Source organism: Schistocerca piceifrons, chromosome 2 (assembly GCF_021461385.2).
Source record: "Schistocerca piceifrons isolate TAMUIC-IGC-003096 chromosome 2, iqSchPice1.1, whole genome shotgun sequence".
NCBI lineage: Eukaryota > Metazoa > Arthropoda > Insecta > Orthoptera > Acrididae > Schistocerca > Schistocerca piceifrons.
Genome location: NC_060139.1, coordinates 784,585,443 through 784,611,583, shown reverse-complemented (window position 1 = coordinate 784,611,583; position 26,141 = coordinate 784,585,443). Strand labels below are relative to the sequence as shown.

Genomic DNA, 26,141 nt, shown 5'->3' with positions numbered 1-26,141 from the left:
CTGTTGTCAAGCAGAGTAGCATATAATCAGCAGAAGCAGACCAAGAGTTAGTTGATAGCCACAATGTAAGGGGGCCATCTTGTCAGAAGCTTGGAGCCTATGAGAGAGTAGTACGAAGTTCTTAGTCTGGAGCTAATTAGAAGTTAACAGCCAGTGAGAGGTTTTGAGTATGCCTAGGTATGGCCATTGCCATGCTGCTCTTCTAAGTCTTGCCTGTGTATTTCAGAACTCTACTGAATGAAGATAGCAATTCGTTCTATGGGTAACCGTAACATAGTGTCTGTCATGGATGAACTGAATTTATTTAATGTGTGAGGGTATTATCATGTATAGAGAACAAGAGCAGGTAACAATACTTAAGAATATTCTGTGAGAGCCTAAGCCAAGCACTTGGGCAGTAGCTTGTGATGGGATGAGGCTGTGTACTCTGTGGTGCCAGTGGGGCAGGCAGCTATAGAGGAAGTAACACATCACCTTCTCCACGGAGTTTACTTACATCCCTCAGATGTAGCCTGTTGAGTTTCCTAGCTTACAAAACCAACTAGTAGTTGTTTTTTGTCTTCCTTGTTTGGGCTTTTAGTAGCTGCTGACGGATCCATGAGTACTCCACCTTGATCCACAGTTGCAGGTAATTGTCCTGTTCTCAGCTCCCACTCCAGAAAGTGATTGTATTCACCCTTCATTTTAGTTCTTACCTTTGTCGTATTTCAAGTAAGTGAACACAAATGTAATCTTCTTTGGTGTATTAAAACTTGTTGTATTAAACGAAACGTAGTTCTTCTCTTTAAGCACCTTCAGAATCTCCCACGTTTTGAGCCACAGTCTTATCTAAAATTCTAGCTTTGATCTTGTGCACTTAGCCTCTGCTAGATGATCTGACCTCTGCTGACATCTTGAAACGACTCACAGGACACAATCAGAAATAAGTGTTACACTGTTTGGCTTAGATTAGCTCAGCGATGCAACAGATCAGGCAGGTAAAATTTCTGAGTATTCAGGTTGAGTGTAAGAAGAGCACCTCTGGCATATAACATCTATCGTCCTGGGGTCTGAGTGGCCAACCTCTTTCTGCTCCCTCTCCAAAGAAGGAAAGGTTTTAGTTCTGAAAGCTAGGGTAGTTTGTGTTTTGTTGTGTGTGTTTATCAGCATTAATTAACACATCACCCCCTGGAAGTATATACTTGCCATAATTCTATTACAATTTATTTAAATTAATGTTTAATACAGATAAAAATCCAATGTCAGTAAAATACTGAATAATCACAATGTGCACAAATTTCTACAGAAATGTGGGGGCAGAGGGAGGAGGAGAGGGTAGGAGGGAGGGAGGGAGGGGGGAGAGAGAGGGAGGGGGGAGAGAGAGGGGGGGGAGAGAGAGAGAGAGAGAGAGAGAGAGAGAGAGAGAGAGAGAGAGAGAGAGGGGGGGGGGGGGGGAGAGGAAGAGGAGGAGGAAGAGGAGGAGGAGGAGGAGGAACCTGAAGGAAATAAACTTATGAGTAGAAATGCAGGGAAAATGCAATCTGTTTAGAAAGGAGTAACATGCACAGAACAGAGAAAAATACTAATGTGGCAGTGATGCTCATATTATCACTGAGCAATTAAAACCAAGATAAAGCACATGTCATAAAAACATCAAAGTGTTAGCAAAATTATAGACACTTCACTTCACAGATAGAGAACAAACACTGTGTGAGTTGATTATATAGGTGAACTCAAACAACATAAATTAAAATCATACATCAAGCAAGAATTTAAGATGGGGTTTAAGGATCAAAAGTAACACACAGTCTTCAATCACCAGCAATATCAACTGGTGCCAATGCTTCAAGTAAATGCCAGTTGGAGGATATCTGAATATTCAAGAATACAATGGTATGACATACTTTCGTGCTGTGTAATGAATGCCCCAATGACAACACTATTGGACAGTAAACAAAGCTCAGTCACACTGTAAAATTCTGCACATACATTATGAAAAGCCTAAAAATGCACAAAAAAAGCTACCTGGCAGATTCAAACTGTTTCATGGAACAGGACTAGAACCTGGCTTGCAGTGCTCTTACCAAGTGAACTGTCCAGCTCACATTACAACTAAAAACATCCAATACAATACAATGTTTCATAACAGTGTACACACTGTTATAAAGTAGAATATTCATTATGAAGCTGCGCCTGTTTCTGAAATGAATTTATGGCATTAGTCCTTAATATCTGATCTTATTGTGAAATAAGGGAATATTTAGAAGAATTTAATCATTAAAGCTTCAACATCCTTGTACAAAAGCAACAGACTTACACAAGTACTTCACATATGACATATTTACATTTTGTCAAATTCTTTGGTTTATGTTGATCACTATATAAACAATGTGTACCACAGCCTTCTCTTGCAGTCAGAAACAATGTCTTCCAATTGTCTTTCATCTCAGTGAATCATAAATGCAAGATTCCTAGGGATATAAGCACGGCCAATGTCAGTACCACACTAAGAAAACTGCCAATTATTATCCACATCTTCAAATTTCTACATCTCGCTTTTTTGTACAGTTGCAATGTCCTCTGACGAAATGTGTTGCCCTGAGAAAAGAAAACAGAAAAGGCACACATAGTAGTTATTAACTGATACATGGGTCGTACATAAGGCTAGAGAACCCCCACCCCCACAGCAATAACTAAAACATAACAAAAATAAATAAAAGAAGTAATTTTCTAACAATTTGTCCATGCCAATAGTTAGCAGCAATAGTAAAATCAAAACAAAGCCTGGTGTTCTGAATTGTAATAAAACTCGAGAAAAACTTTGTTACCACAACGAACTGGCAGATACAGTCTTCATAAAGCCTAACAGTCATACATTAAAAAAAATTTTAACGACATGTAATGTGTAAAAAATTCCATTGCATTACTTGGTGGTGTGAAGGGTGTTTACAGAAACACACTAAAACAGCCACCTGAAACTAGGAGTCACTGGATAAAATAAACAAGCAAACAATTATGCCTCAAAAGTCATCTAACAACAGGCTGTATACGCCTCAGGACAACGGAAAATTGAGGAAAAAACTGGGAATTTTTTCCTCTGGAAGAAAACTGAGAAAAACATGGTAATTTTTTTGGAATTCTGTGAATGGGTAGCCAGCTATTGGCTTGAGAATGTAGAGTTCTCCTACTCATCAGAGGTTGCTGCCCATGCAGTTGACTGTGTGTGTGGTCACCACATGGATTTTCTGGATTAGGCAATGCGCCATACAGCCCAGATGATGGTAGCTGTAGTATAAGTGGAAAATCCAGAGAAATCTGCCCCCTCCCCCCAATAAGACTTTAAAACCCCAGTTATCAACTGCTGAAGCATTCACAACATAGTCAAAGAGTTTGAAGCACTCCCAAAAAAGATGTGCAGTTCACATAATACGACGTCAGGAAAAGTGGTTAAAACCCGAAAATGAACATCACAGTTATCTTTTTCAAGTGCTGAGAGATATGCTACAGGGTATAAGTGGGTAAGAAAAAAATTCCCAGATTCCTGCTTAAAAATATACCTTTTCTTTGGTGTAAATACACTTCTTCCCAAGTGAAAGTACATTTTTTTCCGTGTTAAGTGACTATGTACAGTCTGTTTAGTAAGACCGTGGTCAGGTTAATCAGTATTAACAACTGTCTGGCATCTCTTAAGCATACTTGAGACCAAGTTTTCTGTGCATTTACGTGGATGTGTATTTACGTGGAAGAGACCTCCAAATGTGTCGAACCTGCATTGTCATCTGTCTCAAAGCGAAGATATTTTTCCCCTGCAAGTTCTTCTTGATGTATGACCATACATCTTAAACAGCATTAGTGTCAGGTGACTGTGAGGGACAATTCAGTACCTGCACACCTTTCTCCTTTTTTCCAATTGCTGCAAAGCCTGCTGTGGTGCTTCTGAGCATTGCCCTCCTGTGGCACCCAATCTTCATTTCTATGGACGAGCCAAAGTTTGGCAGTCAGCATCAAACATTTGTGATAAACGCGATGGGTAAGTATCAATTTTAATTTTAATAATCAACAGCCTCAGTTGCACCGTTTACCTAGAATTTACCTAGGTTTTAGTCGGGATAACACAACCTTCTTGAGAATAACAGTAACAACTGTTTGTCCCAACTGAAACCTAGGAAAATTCTAGGTAAACGGCACAACTGAGGCTGAGGCTGTTGATTATTAAAGTTAAAATTAATATTTATACAGCCTCTGACAGGGACGCGAAATGTTGAAGATATTTAAGCGATGCATAAGCTACACTGATGTCTCTTCTTGTGTATAGTCAAGAATTCAAATTAAACTAATGCTTTATTGACATTGCATTAAGGACGAAGGTTTCCTCTCTTGGATTGTGAAAAAACTAAGGTGATACCTTTTACCATCTGTGTGTAAAGCCGATTAAGTTCTTACTTAACAGTTTGTACTATCCCTTGGGGCTGTAAAACTTAACAATCTTTTGAATGCTGAAGGTTTTAAACTCTGGCTTACAACTTCCTGGCACTTCAGAAACAAAAGCCAGAAAAAAGATACATTTTGCTAATACCTTTGAAGAACAGTAACATGTACACTGCATGTTTTCATATTACAAAAGCATAAACACGGATTCCACCAAATACAGCATAGCATAACTCACATCATATGATCTTGCCGGCCAATGACAGCAGTTATTCACAGCATAGGACATGTGATGTAGTCAGCCCATTGCAACATCATCGTTAAATAGTGTGAACAAACAAATACGAAAAGCTGAAGTTTTAAATTAATATACATACAATTTGACTGTATATTACTGGCTGTGTATTCTTCTTTTTCTACATATAGCAAAAATAGAAAAATAGAATACAAAAACCATAGGCTCAGTTGTAAGCACAGCAGGTGGCAGAGGCCAGTTTATAGGTAGGATACTGAGAAATTTCCACCCATCACACAAGATTGTGGAAGTACATGGGGCTCATACTAAACAGGCCTGACAGGAATTATCAAACGAACAACACAAATGACCACAGGTTTGTTTGACTTGTAGGACAGCTTCAAGAGAATGCTGGAAAGCAAATGAACTGGCAAATGTTTGAAGATAGACATCAGCTTTTATGGGAAGGTTTATTTATAAGGACTTGATTCACTTTGATATGAGGAAGCTATGGCCATATTACAGCCTCCAACGTGTTGCCCCTGTAACATTAGACTAATTACAGTGCATACACGGGCATTTATGCCACCATTCTTTCTGAAATCTATATACGAATGGAATGTGAAGTAGCCTTCAGATTAAGAGAGAGAAAGAGAAAGAGAGAGATGAGAGAAGAAGAAGTGACTGCAGTGGGGGAAGATATGTTTTGGTGGGTCACAACCAACTCCCTGATTCCAGGAATACCTCCTTCCACATTCTAAGGTGCAATGAAATAAGAAATTTTGTTAACTTCCACACATAATACTGCTGTTATCCCAGCACACCCTTCTCTGTTGAAAGTACAACAGAAATGTGAACAGCAGCAGTGTACCACCACATTCTGATGAGGTTGGGTTTTTATGTAGTGTGAAGGACAAAAAAAGTGGTTTGGGAGGCAATGAGACGGTACTCAAGTTTCAAATGAACCTTAAAGTTCTCATATGCTCACCTTTACATTTTTGTTTACCTCACACAGCATGTTACAACTGAGGGTTTACAACTGGGACATTCCAGTTTTATATTCTCAACAGTGCCTCTCCCTTGACACGCACCTCCACCATTATTCTTCAGCAAACTGAATAGTTTTCAGAATCTTTATCCACTTGAAACAATAAAATTGCTTCCATATGAACATGGACATGAGAAACCACAACTACTTCAATGGTAATTACAAGGATTCCACTTCACAACACCAGCATGTCTCAGGTTTGATTTAAACTAGTCATAATAATACTATTAAAGGGAAAAATTCATATTTTCCGCTTGTTATGATAAATTCTGAAAAAGGAATCATAGTCATGATAATATACTCAGTTAATGGCAAGTCCTGGTCTACACTTGAGAGTTTCTAAATGCATTTGCACCTCAAAAAACAAAACTCTTGGTTACTCACCCCAGCTTCCAGATCTTCAGTTTTGCTGAGCAGGTCATCCAGCCTCTCTCCACGGTCTAAGACTTTCTGCACATTTTCAAGCATTACTTGTTTTACATCCTCCACTTGAGACTGCAGTTCCTGTAACTTGTCTCCCTGTCCTATGTTGAAATCATACTGTAACAAACGAAACCAAGTAAGAAATACAACTGGAGTGTAGAAGCTCTTCCACCACCATTAACCCCCATTAACCAAAATCTACGATCTGAGTTTGGGCCGCCTGGTGGTGCCGTGCTATGTACTCCATGAACTGCATTTGAACCTGCAGTTGGCAACATTCATGAGACTCTACAAAATGTGTTTGGAGTTGTACATCAGCTGTAAGGATCACACTACCTAGTTAAGCTTCATCTAATAAATCAGTCCTGGTTGAAGGCACTCAGAGTGCAAGCGTGAGCACTCTGGCCTTTCTCCTGCCTAGCGCTCCCAGTGCGGCAGCGAGTGGGACTGAGGGACAAGGAGAAACAGGCAATGGCTGCAGCCAGATGCTGCTAGAGCAAGGCAGTCTGCCTGACATAGTTTGCTAACAATACCAATTGTGTTAAATGAAATTTACGTCCTGCATAAGAAATACCATGGCATCTACATACTTGTCCAAAAAAATTGGGAAGCCACATCATTACATGCTAAAAGGGAATTATTTAATTTTTCATGCAGTTTGAAGGCCATGCCAAGGGTTTAATATGCTATCACACTATTATGAACTGGAAAAATGTTCGTTGGAACATCTTTACAACACCAGTCTCAAAGATGATATGATGCACTTGTTTTCTGGTGAATGAGAGTGAATGCTGGCTGAACTTATGGGGGAAAATCTGAGTTAAAGGTAAACAGAAGTGGACTGATGACCTCAGAAGTTAAGTCCCATAGTGGTCAGAGCCAAGGTAAACAGAATAGTAACAAAATCTTTTACGGTCAACACCATCAATTATTTGATTGTATTAAATCTTTTAATGTAAAGGGAGGATAATTTGGTAACAGATATGGCAGACAAGATTGATGCTATTGAACAAAAAATCACATTCAGTTTCATGACATGGAACATTTCCCAGAAATCAAGGCAGTCATTTGTGCACCAGACATGACTGACTATGTTTCAATAACTGAAACATTTCAACATGAATTTTAAAAGAGATCCCATGACTTTGCCTGTTGAAGAATGATTTTGATTTATTTGTCAGACTGTTCTCTCTTTTGACTGCTGATGTGCCTCCTCATTACCTCCAACTGGCGCTGATAGCCAAACTGCTTAGCACCCATCTCAACGACCTTTTTGTCCAATCAAGGAATTTACAAGACTCATATAAAATGTTACCCCGAGTGCAATAACCTCAGCAGCACAGGAAACCCCTAAAGTTATTAAAATATATGTGTTTTTAATTGACAAAGTCCCACCAATATTCAGCTTTAACAGATTTTGATCTATGTAACATTATGTGTTTGTGTATCATGAAACATGTTTCCAGATATATTACATATTCCAAAATTGAAATGTGTATAAATTTAAAAACGTCACAACTTAATGTTAAATACCTGCTCACTGTACTAGCAGTATCTAATATACTTACTGAATTAAGTAGTAAGATTATTGCTTTGACATAAAAATAAAAAGTTGAAAATAAACACGAATGACAAAAATCTGCCTTATAAAAGTATGCTGGAATACTCGCCTCTTACAAGTAGTGTTGCAAACAAGTCTTCCTACTTTCCCCTTGCATGCAGCTTTCGGCATATAGCAATTTCACTCACACATCTGCTCGGAATAGCACAGTGGTGTGGGAAGCCGGAGTACTGACCAGACTCGGCTGTGCTCGCAAAGGAGAAGCACACACTGAGGGTGCAAAACATGGCAAGGCTTGTAATAGGTATTGGTGGTATTTCTGTTTTGTGGAGAAGACAATGATGACGGGGGTTTAATGACAATGGCATGGAAACATCAGAAGGTGAAGGAGGCATCAAAGAATTGCTGACTGCTGACAGTTGTTCTAAACAAATGTGGTCTGTTAATTGCCGTGCATATAGGAGTAAATTTACAGTTACAGAGATATCACATGTAAAAGTTCATTTTGCAGATCCTCTGAGTTGACATGACATTTTCCACATTCTTTTTTGACAACAGGTTATTAATAATGATAATTACTGATACAAACAAATATGCTGAACAGTTTGAGAGTTCAAATATAGTTACACCGAAACAATGATCTCATGCACACAGATGGGTGCCGACAAACAACTTGGAAATGAATTCTTTGTCCACTTTGTTACTCCTACAAGACATAGTTCAGGAACTCCATTTTGAAATGTATTACTCAAGGCAAGAAGTTCTTGAAACACAAACTTTCTGAAAAGTAATATGTATGGATTCCCCCCTCCACTAAAATCCTTCTTGAGACTAAATTGTTATGTGCTTATTCTCATAGTACAAATTGATAACAAAAGTTCTGAACTGCGTCAGATTATGCTGTGCCTCAAGGAAGTGCCACAAGACATGGAATAATTACATGGGTGAAAACAGCCAATGATGCAAGAAACAGCCCAGTCAAGGAGTTCATAACTATGACGAGGCAATGCAGTTCACTGACTCAACATCACATTCAAATTGTGTGTGTGTGTGTGTGTGTGTGTGTGTGTGTGTGTGTGTGTATTTTCTACGCCACAAAGATGCCTGTCACAGTGGCTTATTTTTGCAGAACCGTCAAAAACTTAAAATCATTATACAGTTTTGGAAAACATACTTTCAGATGCAAGCACATTACCCAGAGCATGTTATCATAGAAAAGTAAAAGAATATCAACACACATTTCTAGCAAGGGTAGTACCTTAAAAAAAGACGTTTCTGAGGTGATAAAACATGTTTTATTTAACAAGGCACAGAATATCTACCAATCATTCATGTTCAGCCTCATCATCAAACTTTTTAAAAAGTGCCAAAGCTGTTAGTGGTTCATAAACAAGGCACTATAAATATTGTTGGCCACTGACATTATGTGAAAAAGAAAGTACAAAGTATAATTGAGAAATTTGTTTAAAAGAAAAAAAGCTAAATTATTATGTGATATGGCATCAAACCTAGATGCTGTGGTGCAACATATCACTTTGGGGGAAAGTGATGTGTCATCCCACGTTTTTCTGTAACTGATGAATGATGGCTGTGACATGCATACTATTGACAAAACCCTTATTTTTCCTTATTGCACATCCCAGAATTTGTATGGGCGCAGCGTATCTGCAAGGCGAGGTAACAAGGGCAGTCTTTTTGCATGTTGCAGTACTTGCTAGTTGAGCAACTATTCCAAGCCACTACCAACTCAGCTCGGAAATGCACTGTGTGCCATGGAATATAGAAGATCATGACAAGAGTGATGATATATGATAAATGATGTCAGCATTTGTTAACTAGTCTTAAAAGATTATTGATGGATTTTCATGAACAAGCTTGTCCATATAAACATCTGTAACTGAAGTGTTGCAAATATATGAAATACGAGATACAATACACACATATCCTAATATGAGGCAATGGATGTCATTTCGTAGAAGCTGGTTTTTGTAGAATGATGTTTCAGAGAGCACTGAAGAATGTGCAATGTTGACGGGTCCATAGAGGCAAATAGAAATAAAAAAAAAGTGACTCAAAAATCCTTTGCATAGCTCACTGGCACTCAGTACCCAACATAAAGCTAATAGCTCTAACAGAATAGTCCAGTGTAAACAGAAGCTAAGAAATATGTGTATAAAGAAAAATGCGCAAAAAAGAATGAATGGTAAAACAGTTAGGTAGCTATTTGCCAATCAACGTCACTGAATGAGGTATGGTGCATCCATTGCATATACATGACAGAAAAGCCCCGTCACCCCTGATCAGCTATCCAAGCTCTGAGTTAACAAGTTTGATAGAAAGCTTCATACAGACTTGCCATGCCATTTGAATGTGTGTGAAAGACTAAAACTGTTAAACACTGACATCTTACAGTTTGGCTTGAAAAATGTATGGACTCAAAATGGCAGAATTGAAGTGAGGAAAGAATAAAGACGAAAAAATCAGTAATGAACATATGATGGAAGACTGGAAAGTCAAGCAAAATAATTTTATTATCAGAACGTTCTTTCCTACATAGTTACCAACTTGCTCAATGCATTTCTCTCATTGTGGCACCAGTTTCAATATGCTCTGTTCTTAGAAGTCTGTTGGGCTGGAGTATAGCCATTTGTGGACTGCTGATTTTGCTTCTGCACCCATTGTAAAGCATTGGCCAGCCAGGAGTTTTCTCACGGGACCAAACAGATTACAGTCCGATGGTGCAAGGTCCGGACTATATGGTGGATGCTGGAACACCTCTCAACCAAATTTGGTGATTTTGTCATGAATAGGAGCAGCAATATGGGGGTGAGCATGTCATGAAGAAGTTTGACACCACCAGCATTAATGTCGTGGCACTTGTCATGAAGGGCACAACACAACTTAAACAACGTTTTAATGTAGGCTGCAGCATTAACACAGGTCTCGTGCTGAGCAGAGTTCACTAATAATGCACTATGCATATCCCTGAACACTGTCACAAGCATTTTTTCCTAGCATATTGTGTCACTATGAATTTTTTTTCACATTGGAGAACGAGCATGTTTCCACTCCACAGAGGCCTGCTGGGTTTCAGGCATGTAGTGGTATGCCCATGACACATCAGCAGTGAGATTCATTTCAGAAAGTCATGCCCTTCTACTGCATAACATGTTAAGTGATCCAAGCTTGTCATCATTCGCTGGCCCTTGCAGTTGCCTGTCTGGTTCTTAGGCACCTAGCGAGCAATCATTTTATGAAATTTCAGTGTGTTTTGAACAGTACTGTACACCACACCATAGGAAATGTTGAACAGCTGCAACAGGGTTCACAGTTGCACAAGCTAGTTGTTCAAAACTGCTGCTTCAGTGGCTCTGACATTCAGAGCCGTTACAGCTGTTACCAGCAGCCAGAGCACAGCCGCCTTGGAAGGGTGCACACCACCTGGAGACGTCATGGGCCAGACAGTCCCAGTGATTTTAACTCGGTTTATGCCCTTTGGACCACAAATATTGAACCACACCTCACTGCTCTTTACAAGTTGATGACATTAACACACGTACCCCCCCCCCCCCCCCCTCCTTTTTTTTTTCCTTCAGGCTTCTCTTGCTAGAGCTGCACGTGAAAACAAAATATCCTCTGTACCACAGACTTCAAACTACGCTGTGAAACTTCGACAGTCCAGCTGCAATACCAGGGAAGAAAAAAGTTATTGGGCATCACTTTCTGATCCTCCCTCAAATCTGGACTCATGGAAATTAATTAAATGAGACTTCTCTCACCTTAGCTTTTGCTCACTGAATTTTGATAGCTTTCTTGCTGATTTTGTTGTTTTATTAATTATAATGTAAGTTTTTTATGTATATCCATATGCCAGTCTAGTTAGTACTGAACTATTATATTTACAATGTACTCAATCTTTCCATTTAATCATATAGTTTCTTTGTACCTCATTACTCAAGTGAATTTCTGTGACTGCATTTTACTGCACGACATATCTAAGCTTTTATATATATCACAATTTAATTTGCATTTTTATTTGGTTTACATCTGTTAGCAACAAACTATAATTCCAGTATCACTTCTCTCTGAATCCTCTGATAACTTGTATTTAACGTTAGAATGGAGGAAGGCATCAAAATTACCCCATTCACGTTTTTCTTTCTTTGTCATATCCAATTTATTTACTTCATTAATGATATTATATGACTTTTTGTGATTTTTTTTCTCCTCTTTCTGAAGATGTTTAGTATTTACAAAATATTTCAATTTTCTTTGCCTTTTCATTCAGTATACCTAGAACTGCGGAAGGGGGCAATTAGGTCCCACTGTAATTTCTCTTCTGAATATAAGTAAATTATCCAACAATACAGTGGTAACAGTGAGCAGTAATGCAGAGTAGTTGTTCCTCATTGTTGCAACTTGATGTGTGTACATTCCAGTACACCGCAGCTTATGTCGTGTCACTCAGGCAGTCTGTCTGTGAAAAATGTTTTCGAACATGTATCATCAGCTTGGACTTTCTGATGAAGAAATGTTACATCTCTTAGATAATTCCGAAGTTGAAACGGAAATCGACTGCACTGAGGAAGATGATGATTATGTACCTGACACAAGTGAAGATGAAGACATTGTGAAAGAGGGGCAGTTAGTGGAAGGTATAAGTCAATCACCACCTCTTTCACTACAGCAGGTACAGTTGGAAGCATCTACAAAGAAGATTGCAAGGGATGGAACCGTGTGGGAAATTGGAAATTATTCATCTTCTGGAAGGTGATCAGCCACAAATGTTCTGAAGTAGAGAGGAGATCCCACTGCTTATGCTTGCGAACGAGTAGATAGCTCTGTTATCAGTGTCCTCTGTCTTATTTTTGATGACGCAGTGCTACGTCTCATGAAATACACAGAATCAAGAACTCAAAAAGTACTAAAAACAATGACTGGACTATGTCACTTGACGAACTGGAGAAATTGATAGCCATCATGTATGATCGGGGTGTATTGTGCACAGAAGGTATGTCTGTGGATGATCTGGGGGCCTGCTTTTATCAACGACCTTATGCCAAGTGACAGATTTCAGGAGCTTCTCAGATTTCTCCATTTTGATGAGAAATCAACCCGGGCTGAATGCCTGGCAGCCAACAAATTCGCTCTTGTACCTGCAATTTGGGGAAACTTCACTGAAAACAGTATTTACGTTTACTGTCCTGGAGATAGTATAACCACTAACAAGCAACTGTTACCAAGCAAAGCTAAGATGCAGGTTTGCTCAATTCATGTCCAACAAACCAGACAAATATGGTCTCAAATTCTGGTTGGCTGTCGATGTAACGACAAAGTATATATGCAATGCTTTCCCATACCTCGGCAAAGAGGACACGCATAGAGAGAAACAACCACTTGGAGAGTACATCGTTCTGTAAATCAAGATAGCCATCATGTATGATCGGGGTGTATTGTGCACAGAAGGTATGTCTGTGGATGATCTGGGGGCCTGCTTTTATCAACGACCTTATGCCAAGTGACAGATTTCAGGAGCTTCTCAGATTTCTCCATTTTGATGAGAAATCAACCCGGGCTGAATGCCTGGCAGCCAACAAATTCGCTCTTGTACCTGCAATTTGGGGAAACTTCACTGAAAACAGTATTTACGTTTACTGTCCTGGAGATAGTATAACCACTAACAAGCAACTGTTACCAAGCAAAGCTAAGATGCAGGTTTGCTCAATTCATGTCCAACAAACCAGACAAATATGGTCTCAAATTCTGGTTGGCTGTCGATGTAACGACAAAGTATATATGCAATGCTTTCCCATACCTCGGCAAAGAGGACACGCATAGAGAGAAACAACCACTTGGAGAGTACATCGTTCTGTAAATCAAGGAAGAAATGTGACCAAAGACAACTTCTTTACGTCTCTTCAACTTGCTAAAAAACTCAAAGAAAAGAAAACTTCATTAGTTTGTACAATGAACAAGTTACACCTTGAAATCCTGCATGAAGTAAGGACGCCGAATGCTGAAATACTCTCCACCACAATACTGCACAATAGTGACAACAGAGACTGCACCTTGACTGTATACCAGGGAAAGAAGAATAAAAATGTCATTCTTCTGAGTACACTGCAAACTGAAGTAGAGCAAGGAAGGAAAGAAAAAACCTGAAACCTTCTACAACATACTGGACATGGAGACAATAAATGCATGGTCATCTATAACATAGTAATGAACAAAAAAAGGGGAAAGGAAGAAGTTCGTACTTAAACTGGCAAATGAACTCAAGGGAATGAAAGAGCAAGAATATCAGGCAAAGAAATAGGATAAAAGCGGAGGACGTGCCAAATCACTCTCTGCAAAGGCAACAAGACCAGCGAAATCCGTGTTAAGTGCCACAAAATCCGCATGCGGAAAATGTGCGTGTAAAACAGAAATCATCTGCGCTAAGTGTGTGTAGCAGCTTTAAATGACTCGAGTGAAAAGTAATAAAGAGTTGTTTGTAAAACATATGTGAGAATAAAACGGAAGAATTATACCAAATGTGTCTAGAAGGTTGTATGAATAGTTAACAAATTAAAATGTATAGTTAAAAACTTGTTATCAGTAAGAACAATAAATTTGTATGATACACTGCTGTTCAAAAAAATTAGTAATTATTATTTATAATTGTTGATAATTGTTGTGATTACTAGAAATAAAGTATGGATTAACAAACACTAAAAAAAGTACCTGTTTAAGTCAAATATGAAGATTTTTATGTGGGGTCAAAATGACTGTCATAAACTCTGCCATTCTAGTGCTAAGCCACTCCCTCTGCCACTTCATGATTGCCACTTAAGACAGGCACCCTATGAGCACCACATGTTGATCCTGTCATGTTGAGAACTACTGCTTGCCATTAAACAGCCAGCTCCTTTCTGATACTTTCTATCAGCTAGCGTGTCTTTCACCAAAACCACCAGGTGATGATCGTTTTGACCTGGACAATGGTAGCTTTTGTCACCCACACAATGTCTACTGTAATCTTTGTATCCCTTCTGGCTGTCAGGTCAGTCTTCAGACAGCCACAATGAACATTTCTGGGAGCTACTTGTAGCTAATACCAAATGGACATTTGTTAATAGCTCATTCTGATCAGCTTTATAACCTGTTTACCAGTTGAAGTTCTGAGAAATTTATCTTTCAAAGATGTGACACAAACCAAAAACCTCCTTGCCTTCTGGTCGTCTCTCCGTCTATATGCTTTGTAGGGCTGATCACTTATAAACTCTTCATGAGGATGGTGAGAATGCATAAGTGTATCCACCGGTACTCAAATTTTTCATCTGAGTAATCTATAAGCACCCAAACAGTGTGTTACCATCTTTCCAATCAGCCTCGTCCTTGCTAGTGCCACAGTATAAGCTTGTAAGACCTGCAGCTAAGATCTTGCTCTACAGAGAATCTAAGAAGCTTGTGTCACTTTAACAATGTGAATATTATGTAACCTCTGGATAAAACTCATTGGACTCCACACAGCCAGTCTCTGCACATAGAAGATTCAGCTGAAATCCAATCTCTGAAGAACACAGGAAGTTGTGGAACCTAGCAAATTGAAATGTGCACAAAACCAAAATTAGGTATGCTTGCTGTCTTGTAAGCAGTGGAACAGACACCTTCAATCTCTCCCTTGTTAGTAGTACATATTCTACTGAGTGGAAGAAAAGCTTGATTTCACCAATACCCGAGAGTTAACACTCAAAATCACCAAGCGACTATAGGGTAATCAGCTTATTACCCACAGTATCTAAAGCCTCTGAGTGCAATGTTCATCAAAAGCTAACATACTACCTTAAAACTCTTAATATTCATGACAAATGTCAATCAGACTACTGTAAACAGAAACTGCATAAATGAAAATGCCCAATGACATTTGTTCAGTACAGATTCTGAGCCTTAAGCTGCACACACGGAAGTTATGCTCTAGAGAAGTCCCATTAGTGGCCATTTTTGTGAAACAGTTTCTCCAACACTCTCTAATGGTAGCCAGTTACCCTGTCAATAAGCAGTATCAAATCTTGGCATAATCCTGGATGAATGTCTCAACTGGAAAGAACAAATATCACAGAATGTTGAAATCTCTCCCTAGCCTACAAAATACAATAATTTAGAAAAATATTTCAACATTAAATAAAACTAAAACCAGTCAAGTCTGTAGGCTGCCAAATCTTCACTAATGTGATGTAGTTCAATATGCAACAAGTACTGAAAACTCCAGATTCCCTAATCAAATGCTTGTATAAGATGCTTGCATGCAACATTTAGTTGTCAGCTCACACTAGTTCCAGGTGAATGCAACAAGATATGTTATTTCCACATGCCTAGTTTTCTTTATAATTATGTTATTTAGTGATTAACACTCTCAATGTCTTACCTAAAATGACTCAAAATTTAGACTTTATTTATTATCACTGGCACAGCTTTTCTCACCGTTACTCTTTCTCTTCAACATTTAATCAGTATAAGAACAAAAAAATTTAGAGGTGACATTCTTGGGTAAATGTTTGTTCACAGATTCATTGCAGTGTCAGATTTACATGTTATTACGCTCTCAACAATTTCCACTGTCATCATATTCAGGAGATATGTGTAGGCTGTGTGGTATTTTACTTAGTTGGTCAAATTACATCATGGAGATGCCTGAAATCACAGAACTTTCATATGCTTTGTGACATCTTCATGGTGTAATTTGGACACCAAATAAAGTACCACACAGCCTACAGGTAAGATCTGACGACAAAGTAATTGAAAGCTGGAGATTACATACAACTGTGACATAGCAATAAATTCATGAAGCATTTATCCAGTGAATCAGTATATCTGCCACACTGCCAACACTATTCAAAATTTTGCCATCCCTATCTATTTCTTTTTTCTTCCTTTAACTTCATCATTCAGTGCATGACAGTGCACAGGACCAACATGTTCTAAAAAGCCATGAGTGAAAATCCAAGTTTTCAGGGCACTGTGTCTTGGGCTCTATTGGTTGAAGAGATAAGGGGTCAAGTGTTTTGGACAGTCTTTGGCCTAGTGACCATTTGCATATCCAACAGAAGAACGGCCATACTCTAGCTAGCCTACAGTACAGGGTCAAAATTTAAACATTACACACTTCCTCCAGCCCACACAAATGGAGCAAATTGGTTTGTTCTTTTGCATTAGGAATGATCTAGTGTGGACCTTAGCCACCTTATAAAAGCACTTGTTCATGGGCGGTTCCCAGGAATATGCTGAAAAACAATGATTTTTGGATACGTGAGGTACCAACAGGAAGGCCACTTCTGTCATTTCTATTCAATGCAGATTGCCCAAAATTTTTACAATATGTTATTAAGACGATATTATCAGGGAATCTTGAAACTTTTTTGGGTATCCTTATCCATTAGCGAGATCCAGAGGTTCAAAGTTATCATACATCTGCACATAAAATTCACTTAGTATCTGGTCTGAAGGGTAAATGTAGTTTTACTGAGAGAACACACTGCAAGCACCCTAGGCTTATCACAAGGGTTTTGAGATCACCAAACTACGATTTTAATCAGTTTTTTGACCAATAAAACTTTATGATGCGCTGTCTCTGTATAATGGGCACTTCACACCTAAAAGTGGGCTAAAAAGGATCTTAACATGGCTGGGAAGAAATTAAAATGATGGCCAAAAATTACGTAAAACTGGACAAACTTCAAATTCAGTAAAATATTTCTAACAACATTTCAACTCTTTTAAGATACCAATCGTAAGGCAGGCATTTTTGATGAATGGCGATCGATGAGCTCAGTATCCAGAAAAAATGAAAAGCAAATGATTTTCTGTTAACCTTATATTATGCGTGGCCAACGGCCCTGCTGCAGTGGTAACACCAGTTCCCGTCAGATCACCGAAGTTAAGTGCTGTCTGGCTGGGCTAGCACTTGGATGGGTGACCATCCGGTCTGCCGAGCGCTGTTGGCAAGCAGGGTGGACTCAGCCCTTGAGAGGCAAACTGAGGAACTACTTGATTGGGAAGTAGCAGCTGCAGTCTCGGAAACTGACATGTGGCCGGGTGAGCAGTGTGCTGACCACATGCCCCTCCATATCCGCATCCAGTGACGCCTGTGGGATGAGGATTACGGCAGCCAGTCGGTACCCGTGGAAAAATGCTCCAGTCACAGCACAAAAAGGTGAATTATGTCCCCATTTAAAAGACTCTGACAGAAAAGTGGGGAACCAGCTGCTTCAAATCTAATTCTGCCTTCACCATAACAAATGTTGAAAAGTGAACATATTCACCCTTTTTTGTGCTGAAAGAGTTGCAGAAAGACAGAGATAGTGGAAGAGAGAGGAGGCAGTGCCCATGGGAGAGAAAGAAAGAGGAGACAATGACAATGAGAGAGAAAAGTGTCAGTGAAAGAGAAAGATGGATAAAGTCATTAGCAGTGGGAGACAGAGAGAAGAGATATTGATTGTCAGTGAGGGAGAGTGCAGTAAAAGAGAAAGGGAGACGGATGGAGACAGAGCAGTGGGGGAGAGAGAGAGAGAGAGAGAGAGAGAGAGAGAGAGAGAGAGAGAGAGAGAGAGAGAGAGCAATGGGAGAAAGAGAGAGGAAGCAGTGGAAATGAAAAATACAGATGAGGTGAGACCATACATAGGCTTGGGGGCTCTGGACCCTCCCAGACTGACAAACTTCAACATATACTTATAGGAGAGGTCATATTTTGAACCAAAATTTTAAAAGCAAGGATATAGGCAAAACAAATATGTTGGACCCATAGAATTTTTGAGCTGCTGAGATATGGTGAAGACGGTGGCAGTGGAAAAGAAAAATAAAAGAAGTCAGTGTAAGTGACAGAGGAGACAGTGGCAGAGGGATATATCGTAAATCAAAGGGACAAAGATGAGACGGTGGGAGGGAGACATATATGGACAGTAGCTGTGATGAGGAGATGCTGAGTATGAAAGCTTAATTACAAAGAGAGCCTGGGTAAAAGGATTTAGAATGTTCTGTGCTGAAAAAGTGCTAATATGTTCGCATACAAATATTTTTGGTGAGGAAGGCAGAATAAAGATGGAGGCAGTTAATTCAGCATTTATTTTACTCTTGACAGGACCATTTTGTCTGCTAATCTTATACTATTATTTTTGTCTTCGCTGACCACTTAATCTCTTCTCCACATTTGAGCTTTTTGTCCTGCTGCCATACATTTATGTTATATGACATTACTTAATTCAACAAGCACAAAATGAGGAAACTTCTTAATACAATGTCAATAAGACTCACATTTCTGTAATTTCATATAGTCATTACTATATCTATTACCCCTCCACTCATATCCCGCTCCAATACCCTTGTGTTACAATGATGCGAGAGACAAGATATAAACGAAGCAGGAATGATCATACGTGCAACTGAATGCAGTCACGCGAGAAGTTGTGGATGAGTGTCAATCACTAGCATATTAATGACAAATAAAAAGAAACTGCCAGCAGCAACATCAGTACCTTCACCTAATACAGTAAAGGAGGGCAAAACCTACACAGCTTGCAAGTCACAAACTTTATCATGTCTTTCAGTAGTTTCTGTGGGTCACAAAATTGAACTATTAATGTAGCAATAATGACTCAATTCTCAGATGAACAAGAGAATAAAATATAAGGCAACTTTTCTCATTAGTTTAAGCCTTTTTTCAAAAAGTATCACTGCAAATTTGTTCCTATGGACTACAATTCAGTTAGTTGGCCTACATTCTAACCTGCTGAGCAGTTCACATGATAAAGTATAACTGAAAGCTTTGGTGTATTATTTAAAATTTTAAGTGCTTCTATATAAGTATATGAATTTTCTCTACCAACTTCACAATGTGCAAAGGCCAGTTCTTAAAAGAAACATCAATTTTTTAACTGGTTCACCAGACAATATAAATGTGCTGAATCTTTAATTCCTATAATCTTGAACACTGTGTGTACTTTTCAAAGTAAAGAAGGAATGAAGATTAGGGTTTTAAAAAAATGGTTCAAATGGCTCTGAGCATTATGGGACTTAACATCTATGGTCATCAGTCCCCTAGAACTTAGAACTACTTAAACCTAACTAACCTAAGGACAGCACACAACACCCAGTCATCACGAGGCAGAGAAAATCCCTGACCCCGCCGGGAATCGAACCCGGGTGTGGGAAGTGAGAACGCTACCGCACGACCACGAGCTGCGGACTATTAGGATTTAACATCTTACTAATGAGGTACTAAGTCGTCATCCTGGCACTAGTCTTAATTGTGTTAGAAAAACCACAGAATCCAAATTTCTGGATGGGGGAGGGGGGGGGGGGGGGGGCAGGTTTGCATCCTGCTTCTCCCAAATGGATGTTGAATATCATTACTACAGTGCCACCTCACTCAATGCCACCTCACTCAAATTTAAGATAAAATGGCCCAAGATACACACAATTTCAAAGTGATGACCAATAATCATAAATGTTTTCATGGTGTGCAAACACAGAACCATGCAAATTCTTAATAATAAATATTGAAAGTAATGAGACACTTGTGGTGAAAACAGGGTTTGGGGTGGGGAAGAACAAACATCTAGCATAACCAAAAAATCACATCAGCAGCAAAATAAACATGAAACAAGATAACTGGTGTTGAAAACATCATCTGAGCTACATAGCTCAACTTCAGCAACCAATACCAACACTAAAATCCTGAGAAAAAAACAAATCACACAACAAAATGTTAAAAAGTGACCAATACACACAGTACAGAATTGCAAAAAGTGATGAAAGATGACACTGGCAGCACAAACTGATCCATCCAACATACCATAAAATCAAAACTCGCTCACATAATTAACATCGAAAAACTAAGCTCATCAATGCAAGTAAAGCAAATGCCATGACCACTACCACACACAACCCAAGATAATTACCGACAACAAAATGTAAGCAAAAAATTCATAAAATATCACTAATGTTGGTTAAGATGTACAAGAGACAGAGTTATGCACATAAACAAAAACATGATTCACACTACAATAAAACCATAAAAGCATACCTACAAACCCAGGCCAGTCAACACACAATTCTGTCCATCTAGTAATAGCAAAAACTATCTTCCAAATCTAGACTTCTCAAACCAGGAATCCCTCTGGATAGAATGCCATATGTTGTCCTGCTGACAATGCCACTAATACTGGTTCCTGGTCCAAGATGCTGCCACTTTTGGTCACACTCATACCCTCTCCACAAATGTAGCACTTTACATACTCAGTAACTACACCGAGTAATAGTAGGAATGTAATTGTGTTTAACATGTCATCCCCACTGCGACATGCAGGGACCAACTCGTGCACTTTACTGTCACATTCATACATAACAAAACATAAAATTAAATTTCCAACAATAAACAACACATCATGTTAACAATTCCAAATCTGAGACCAAATCTATTACTTAGAATTGCCAACATCACAGTGACTCACTTATACATCAGCACAAACTCTTCCAGTATTATTATTGCAACGGAAATACAGAAGCGTCTGATCCCGCCCGTCTGCTTTGACCCATGACGTCACAAATGTGGCGGAAACAACCATAAACCATGATTCCAATATGGCGCATATAAAGTCGCTATGTACGCATTATGACGAGGAAAATACAAAGAAAAACAAACACACACACGTTCCACAAAAAGCCTAATGACACTAACGGGACAAGCCCAGGAAATAGGGGGTTTTTGGGTGGGGACAAACTAAATACAAACAAATTTAGACACCCACCCCCATACAAAACCACGCAAAACGATGAAAAAAACCTAGATCACAGAACTCCCCAAATACCACTAAACACAATATCATCTGGAATCGGACACTTCCCTTGACCTATATAGCTCAACAGCAGCTCCCGATCCCATAAATTAGGACCTAACACATACTGAACACTTCATGACTTCATCCAAAAATCCGAATAGTTGAAGAAATTTTATTAGAGACAACGCACTGTCCCCCATCATAGCCGACAACCGAAAACTGTTGACCCTGTCAGTCATATCCATACCTATGGACATACAAAAAGCAATTTACCAAAATTCACACACGACACCACACTCACAAACTAAACCAAAAACATCACCTAACACAGCACCAGAGAGCACCACAGATTGCGTCAAAATGACACCTACAAACACGCCACTCTCACAAACTAAATTCTGCGCCGTCGTGACATCACACACCACAACAGCCTTACGTCACGGGTCAAAGCTGACGGGTGGGATCGGACGCTTGTCGAACCTATTGCAACAGCACCCAAAGAGTCCAATAAAACTAACACCATTCACAAACAACTAATGAACATAAACATCAGACACTAGAAATGTGGCACTGCTTACTCCAACACACCCACTGCAAACATTATAAATTTCAAATATACTGTGCCACCATTACATCACACACCACCACAATTACATCATGGGGCAAAGTAGACAACTGGTATTGAATGTTAAACTTTACCCAAAAGATCAGCAGCACATTCCTAACCAATTATTTAGCTGAGGGGGCACAGTGTCTGTCTATCTGTTCATGATCAATATATGACAAAACTGCAGACAATTAACTCAAGATTTAGGACAAACACACACTTGTCTACAGTGTAGACAACACAATTAACACATGTAACACTTCCTTAAAAATCACTTTCCTCACTGTTTCTTGAGTACAAAAGTCTACAGCACACACAGTGTAGTAATAAGCAATGCATTTAGTGACTGACGGCATCAAAATATCTAATAGAATGAAAGGAAACATGAGATGTACATAATACATAATCCAGAACACTACTGAAAATTGTGATTCCACCCATATGCTTTGATACGCGATGGAAGTGTGCTGTATTGTGTGACATCATGGTGGTGCTCCATTCTTGAGTGGGATTGTATTTGTAGCTGTCGTGTTTTAGTATTTTGGCGGTGCTCTCTTGAGTTGGATGTTGACGTCTCAAGTTGTTTGTTACGTATGTTAGTGAGTAACCTGATGTGTGTTGAGTGTGTCAAGCTGTTATTGGAAAAGTTTGTGCCAGTCTGCTAGGGGGTTACTTTGATATTTCGTCCTGGCACTGATGGATATGTATGTTTGAAATTATGACCCCCATGTGTTTATTATGGCTGGAGGTTTAATATTATTATCCGTTTTTCTCAGTCATGGATATGACAAATTTACAAATTGTTTCAGGCATATAGGGTTGGGTTTTGGTACTGTGGGCTTTACTTTAGCTGCTAGATAGGTCAAGTGAAATTTTTGGTATTGGGTTTTACAGTTGTGTTTGGGTTCCTGGTACTGACGGCTTGCATTGAGTTTTATAGGTCAAGCAAAATTTACAAAAAACAGTTTTCGTTTTTGCATATTTTGGTTGAGCTCAATGTTAAGAACTTCATGTGCCTGATTTTTGGGTTAATATTTGTTTTGAAATTGTGTCATCCTTATTTTCATATGTTCAGTTTTTATTCACTCAAACGCCCTACTTTTTACAGTTGTGCCAGATTTAAAAACTTCGTATGTTATTTATGTTTGTTCGGTGGTGTAATGAATGATGTCATGGTCACCACATAGTATATATTGAAATAGGGGTGTCTGCCTTGATGATGTCATAGGTCAAAGCAGATGAGTGGAATCACAACTTTTGACTTTGCTGCAATACTAAAATCATGCTCTACACGAAGAGGATAAGGAGCTTCTGGATAAAAAGTCAATTATAGGGTCTGTTGTAAAGAAAGTGTCTAACAATCTAACAAACACATCACAAGTTGATAAATTAAATAAAAATTTTACTGTTACCTGTACCAACAAGAATGCTGGACTTTATACGTAGTTTTATGCCGCTTGCAAACTCAGAGATATAATCGATCATTGAATTACCAAATAGAAAACACCGCTTGAATATGATGAAATATCAAGTTTGCCTATGGCAGTCAGTACATGGTTTATCAATTATATAGGCTACTATGTCACCTGTACTTCACCAATTCTGAACTGAATTGTACCTACCACCCACATTCCAAAAAATACTACAAATACATATTTTTCTTACTGTTTGATATGTATGACATCACAGGCCAAGACAACATTACGACAAAGTCATCATCTGGTATTATAGGTTCAGCCAACTGAAAAATCCCATTGCTATCAATTTTGAATTTCAATCAGTTTTTTCAAGTAAGAAATTTAGTTACAGTTTTGTATCAGCCAGTTCTTCAATTATTAAATTCACTTTACCAAATATTTTTATGAGACATTTTGATAATGAGATTCCCATTCTTCAGTTTGGTAATGTCACTGAAAACGTGCATCCTGGAGATAGTTAACATCACATATTTCTCTCAGTTAGGTACATTTTTATTTTGGATATGCCATCATATCAAGAAAGTATGAACAACTTTATGATATACTGCTATAAACACTGGCATGGGGCACAAAGGTTGTTACATCTGTACTACCTAAATTATAATTCCCAACATTATGGAGAAAACTTATCATTGTTAAAAAGAAGAGAAATGACTATCTGTCTCTCTGCTTATGAAAATATCCACCAGCTAATGTAGCATCTGAGGTTTCTGGTAGCACAGTACACCTGCTTTTCACATTTCATCTCATTCAAAACAATCAATACAACTCACTTGCGAGCTAGAGAATGGCTTTTGAAATAAAAGGCTCATATATCTGAGATGATAAATCATTTCAACTGCATTTCCTAAGAGTGATACGATACATTGGAATCTAAATCAAGATTGCAGCGAATCGGCAACTGCTTTTATGGCGTCATGCCACATCTCTTCAATAGTACATGTATACATAAATAAGGTAGTGCTCTCTGATGAAAAATCTTTAACATCTACATTTCACAAATTATTTACTTAGTATGTGAATCTTTGTTAAATCATAAATGGATTTCTGAACATAACTACTAACAACGTAAACAGAAAATTACTCACCATCACAGATGCAAGTACGGGAGCAAAATCACGTTCAAATTCATTTTCATTTGCCCTTAATGATCTGGAAATGAGGCTAGATAATCCAGAAAATCTGTCCTTCACTGTATCCAGGAATTTGAAAGGAATGTAGTGTTCATTCGTTCTCTTCGTAACACAGGCGAAACAAAAATCTTCATCGATCAAAACATGAACTTGAAAGCTGAAAGAAAATGAAAGCTCCATGATCAAAAAACACAAAAATATAACCAGACAACTGAAATGCAAAAGTAGGCTAAGCACTTGGTCAGTCCCAAACGTATTCAAGTATAACAGAATCAGTAATTTTGATTTAAGCGTTTTAAAAAGACGAAGAAGAGGCTGCGCTCCTAATATTTACAATTTCGCTCGTTCTCTGAATGACAAGGTGATTTGCAAGTGACAACCTGGTACTTTAATATCATTAACAAATAAATGAATTTGAACAACAGGCTGAACTTCAAGGGTCCGCCGATTAAAAGAGCAAGTAGAACTTTCACGAGATACATTTTAAATACTATATAAGTAAAACAGCTGGAAGGCACCGTATTAGGCTGCCTAGTATGTATGTCCAAGCAAGGCATATACAACCTTTGCCCGCAGGGTTTGTCGTTTGTTACCTGTCTACGGGGTACGTCAGTTTATCAGATCCCGAATCACACAGCGATTCTAATACGGAGTGTATTATAGGCCTATAGTCCTCGCATTCAACCTGGTGAGAAACTAAAATTACTTGTCCGTAACACACACAGCTGTAGCGAATATGACATCGTTTCTGAGTTGTCATCTCACGTAACTACTACGCTACAAAATATAAACACAAGCTTCACGAGAACATCGACTTGTTTCCAAGTAATGTTCCTCCTAGCACATCACCACCAGATGCTTCTCACGAGTTGTCATTCCCAAACACAGTAGCACAAGGCCGCTTTTGAGATAACAGGCGAACTGGCGAAGACAATGAAACGCTTTAGCCAACATACGGCGAGTTGTTGTTTACATCAGTTCTGCCACTACTGGCAAACTAATTCTTTATTCTAGAGAAGAAAGCAAAAGATGCATCGATATTTTCAAAACATCGAGTTTCGCCCAGAAATATCGAGGTAAACATCGATGTTTTCGAAATATCGAGTATTGCTCATAAATTTCTAGTTTAACATCGATGTTTTGAGTGGTGATTAATCGTTGGTGCATCGACGACAAAAGTCCAAAAACATCGATATCGTTCAACAATATGTCATCTATCCGTTCGCGGATGCTCAGACTTCTGCGCGTTGAGTCTCGTAATTCGTGCAGTGCTACATTTATTGCGGTCCTCATGATTTTTGTATTTTTGAAGTAATACGTAAGTAAAATATGCGCTCCAGTCACTGGTTATAATAAAAGTGATTCTCATCGTCCCAGTGTCCACGTTGCAAAGTGCCAAGCCGAAAAACAATATAAACCAGGACTGACGATAACC

At 38.7% G+C, this 26,141-nt stretch overlaps 1 protein-coding gene and 1 pseudogene across 2 annotated transcripts; one reads left to right on the top strand and one right to left on the bottom strand.

Annotated features, from left to right (window-relative positions):
• Window positions 1–1,470: 1,470 nt before the first annotated feature.
• LOC124776608 (vesicle-associated membrane protein 721-like) lies at window positions 1,471–25,683 on the bottom strand. Of its 2 annotated transcripts, XR_007015636.1 has the most exons (5): window positions 25,300–25,683; window positions 24,662–24,863; window positions 6,075–6,230; window positions 2,325–2,577; window positions 1,471–2,178 (listed from the first exon to the last, which is right to left on the bottom strand). XR_007015636.1 is itself a non-coding variant. In XM_047251679.1 (4 exons), exons 1-4 carry the CDS (start codon window positions 25,464–25,466, stop codon window positions 2,434–2,436), a joined length of 669 nt encoding a protein of 222 aa, XP_047107635.1. In that variant the 5' UTR covers window positions 25,467–25,683; the 3' UTR covers window positions 2,235–2,433. The 2 variants fall into 2 exon arrangements, 1 of the variants encoding a protein (XP_047107635.1); XM_047251679.1 differs by lacking the exon at window positions 1,471–2,178 and having other exon boundaries at window positions 2,235–2,577.
• Window positions 17,540–17,657, top strand: LOC124778222 (annotated as a pseudogene).
• Window positions 25,684–26,141: the final 458 nt, after the last annotated feature.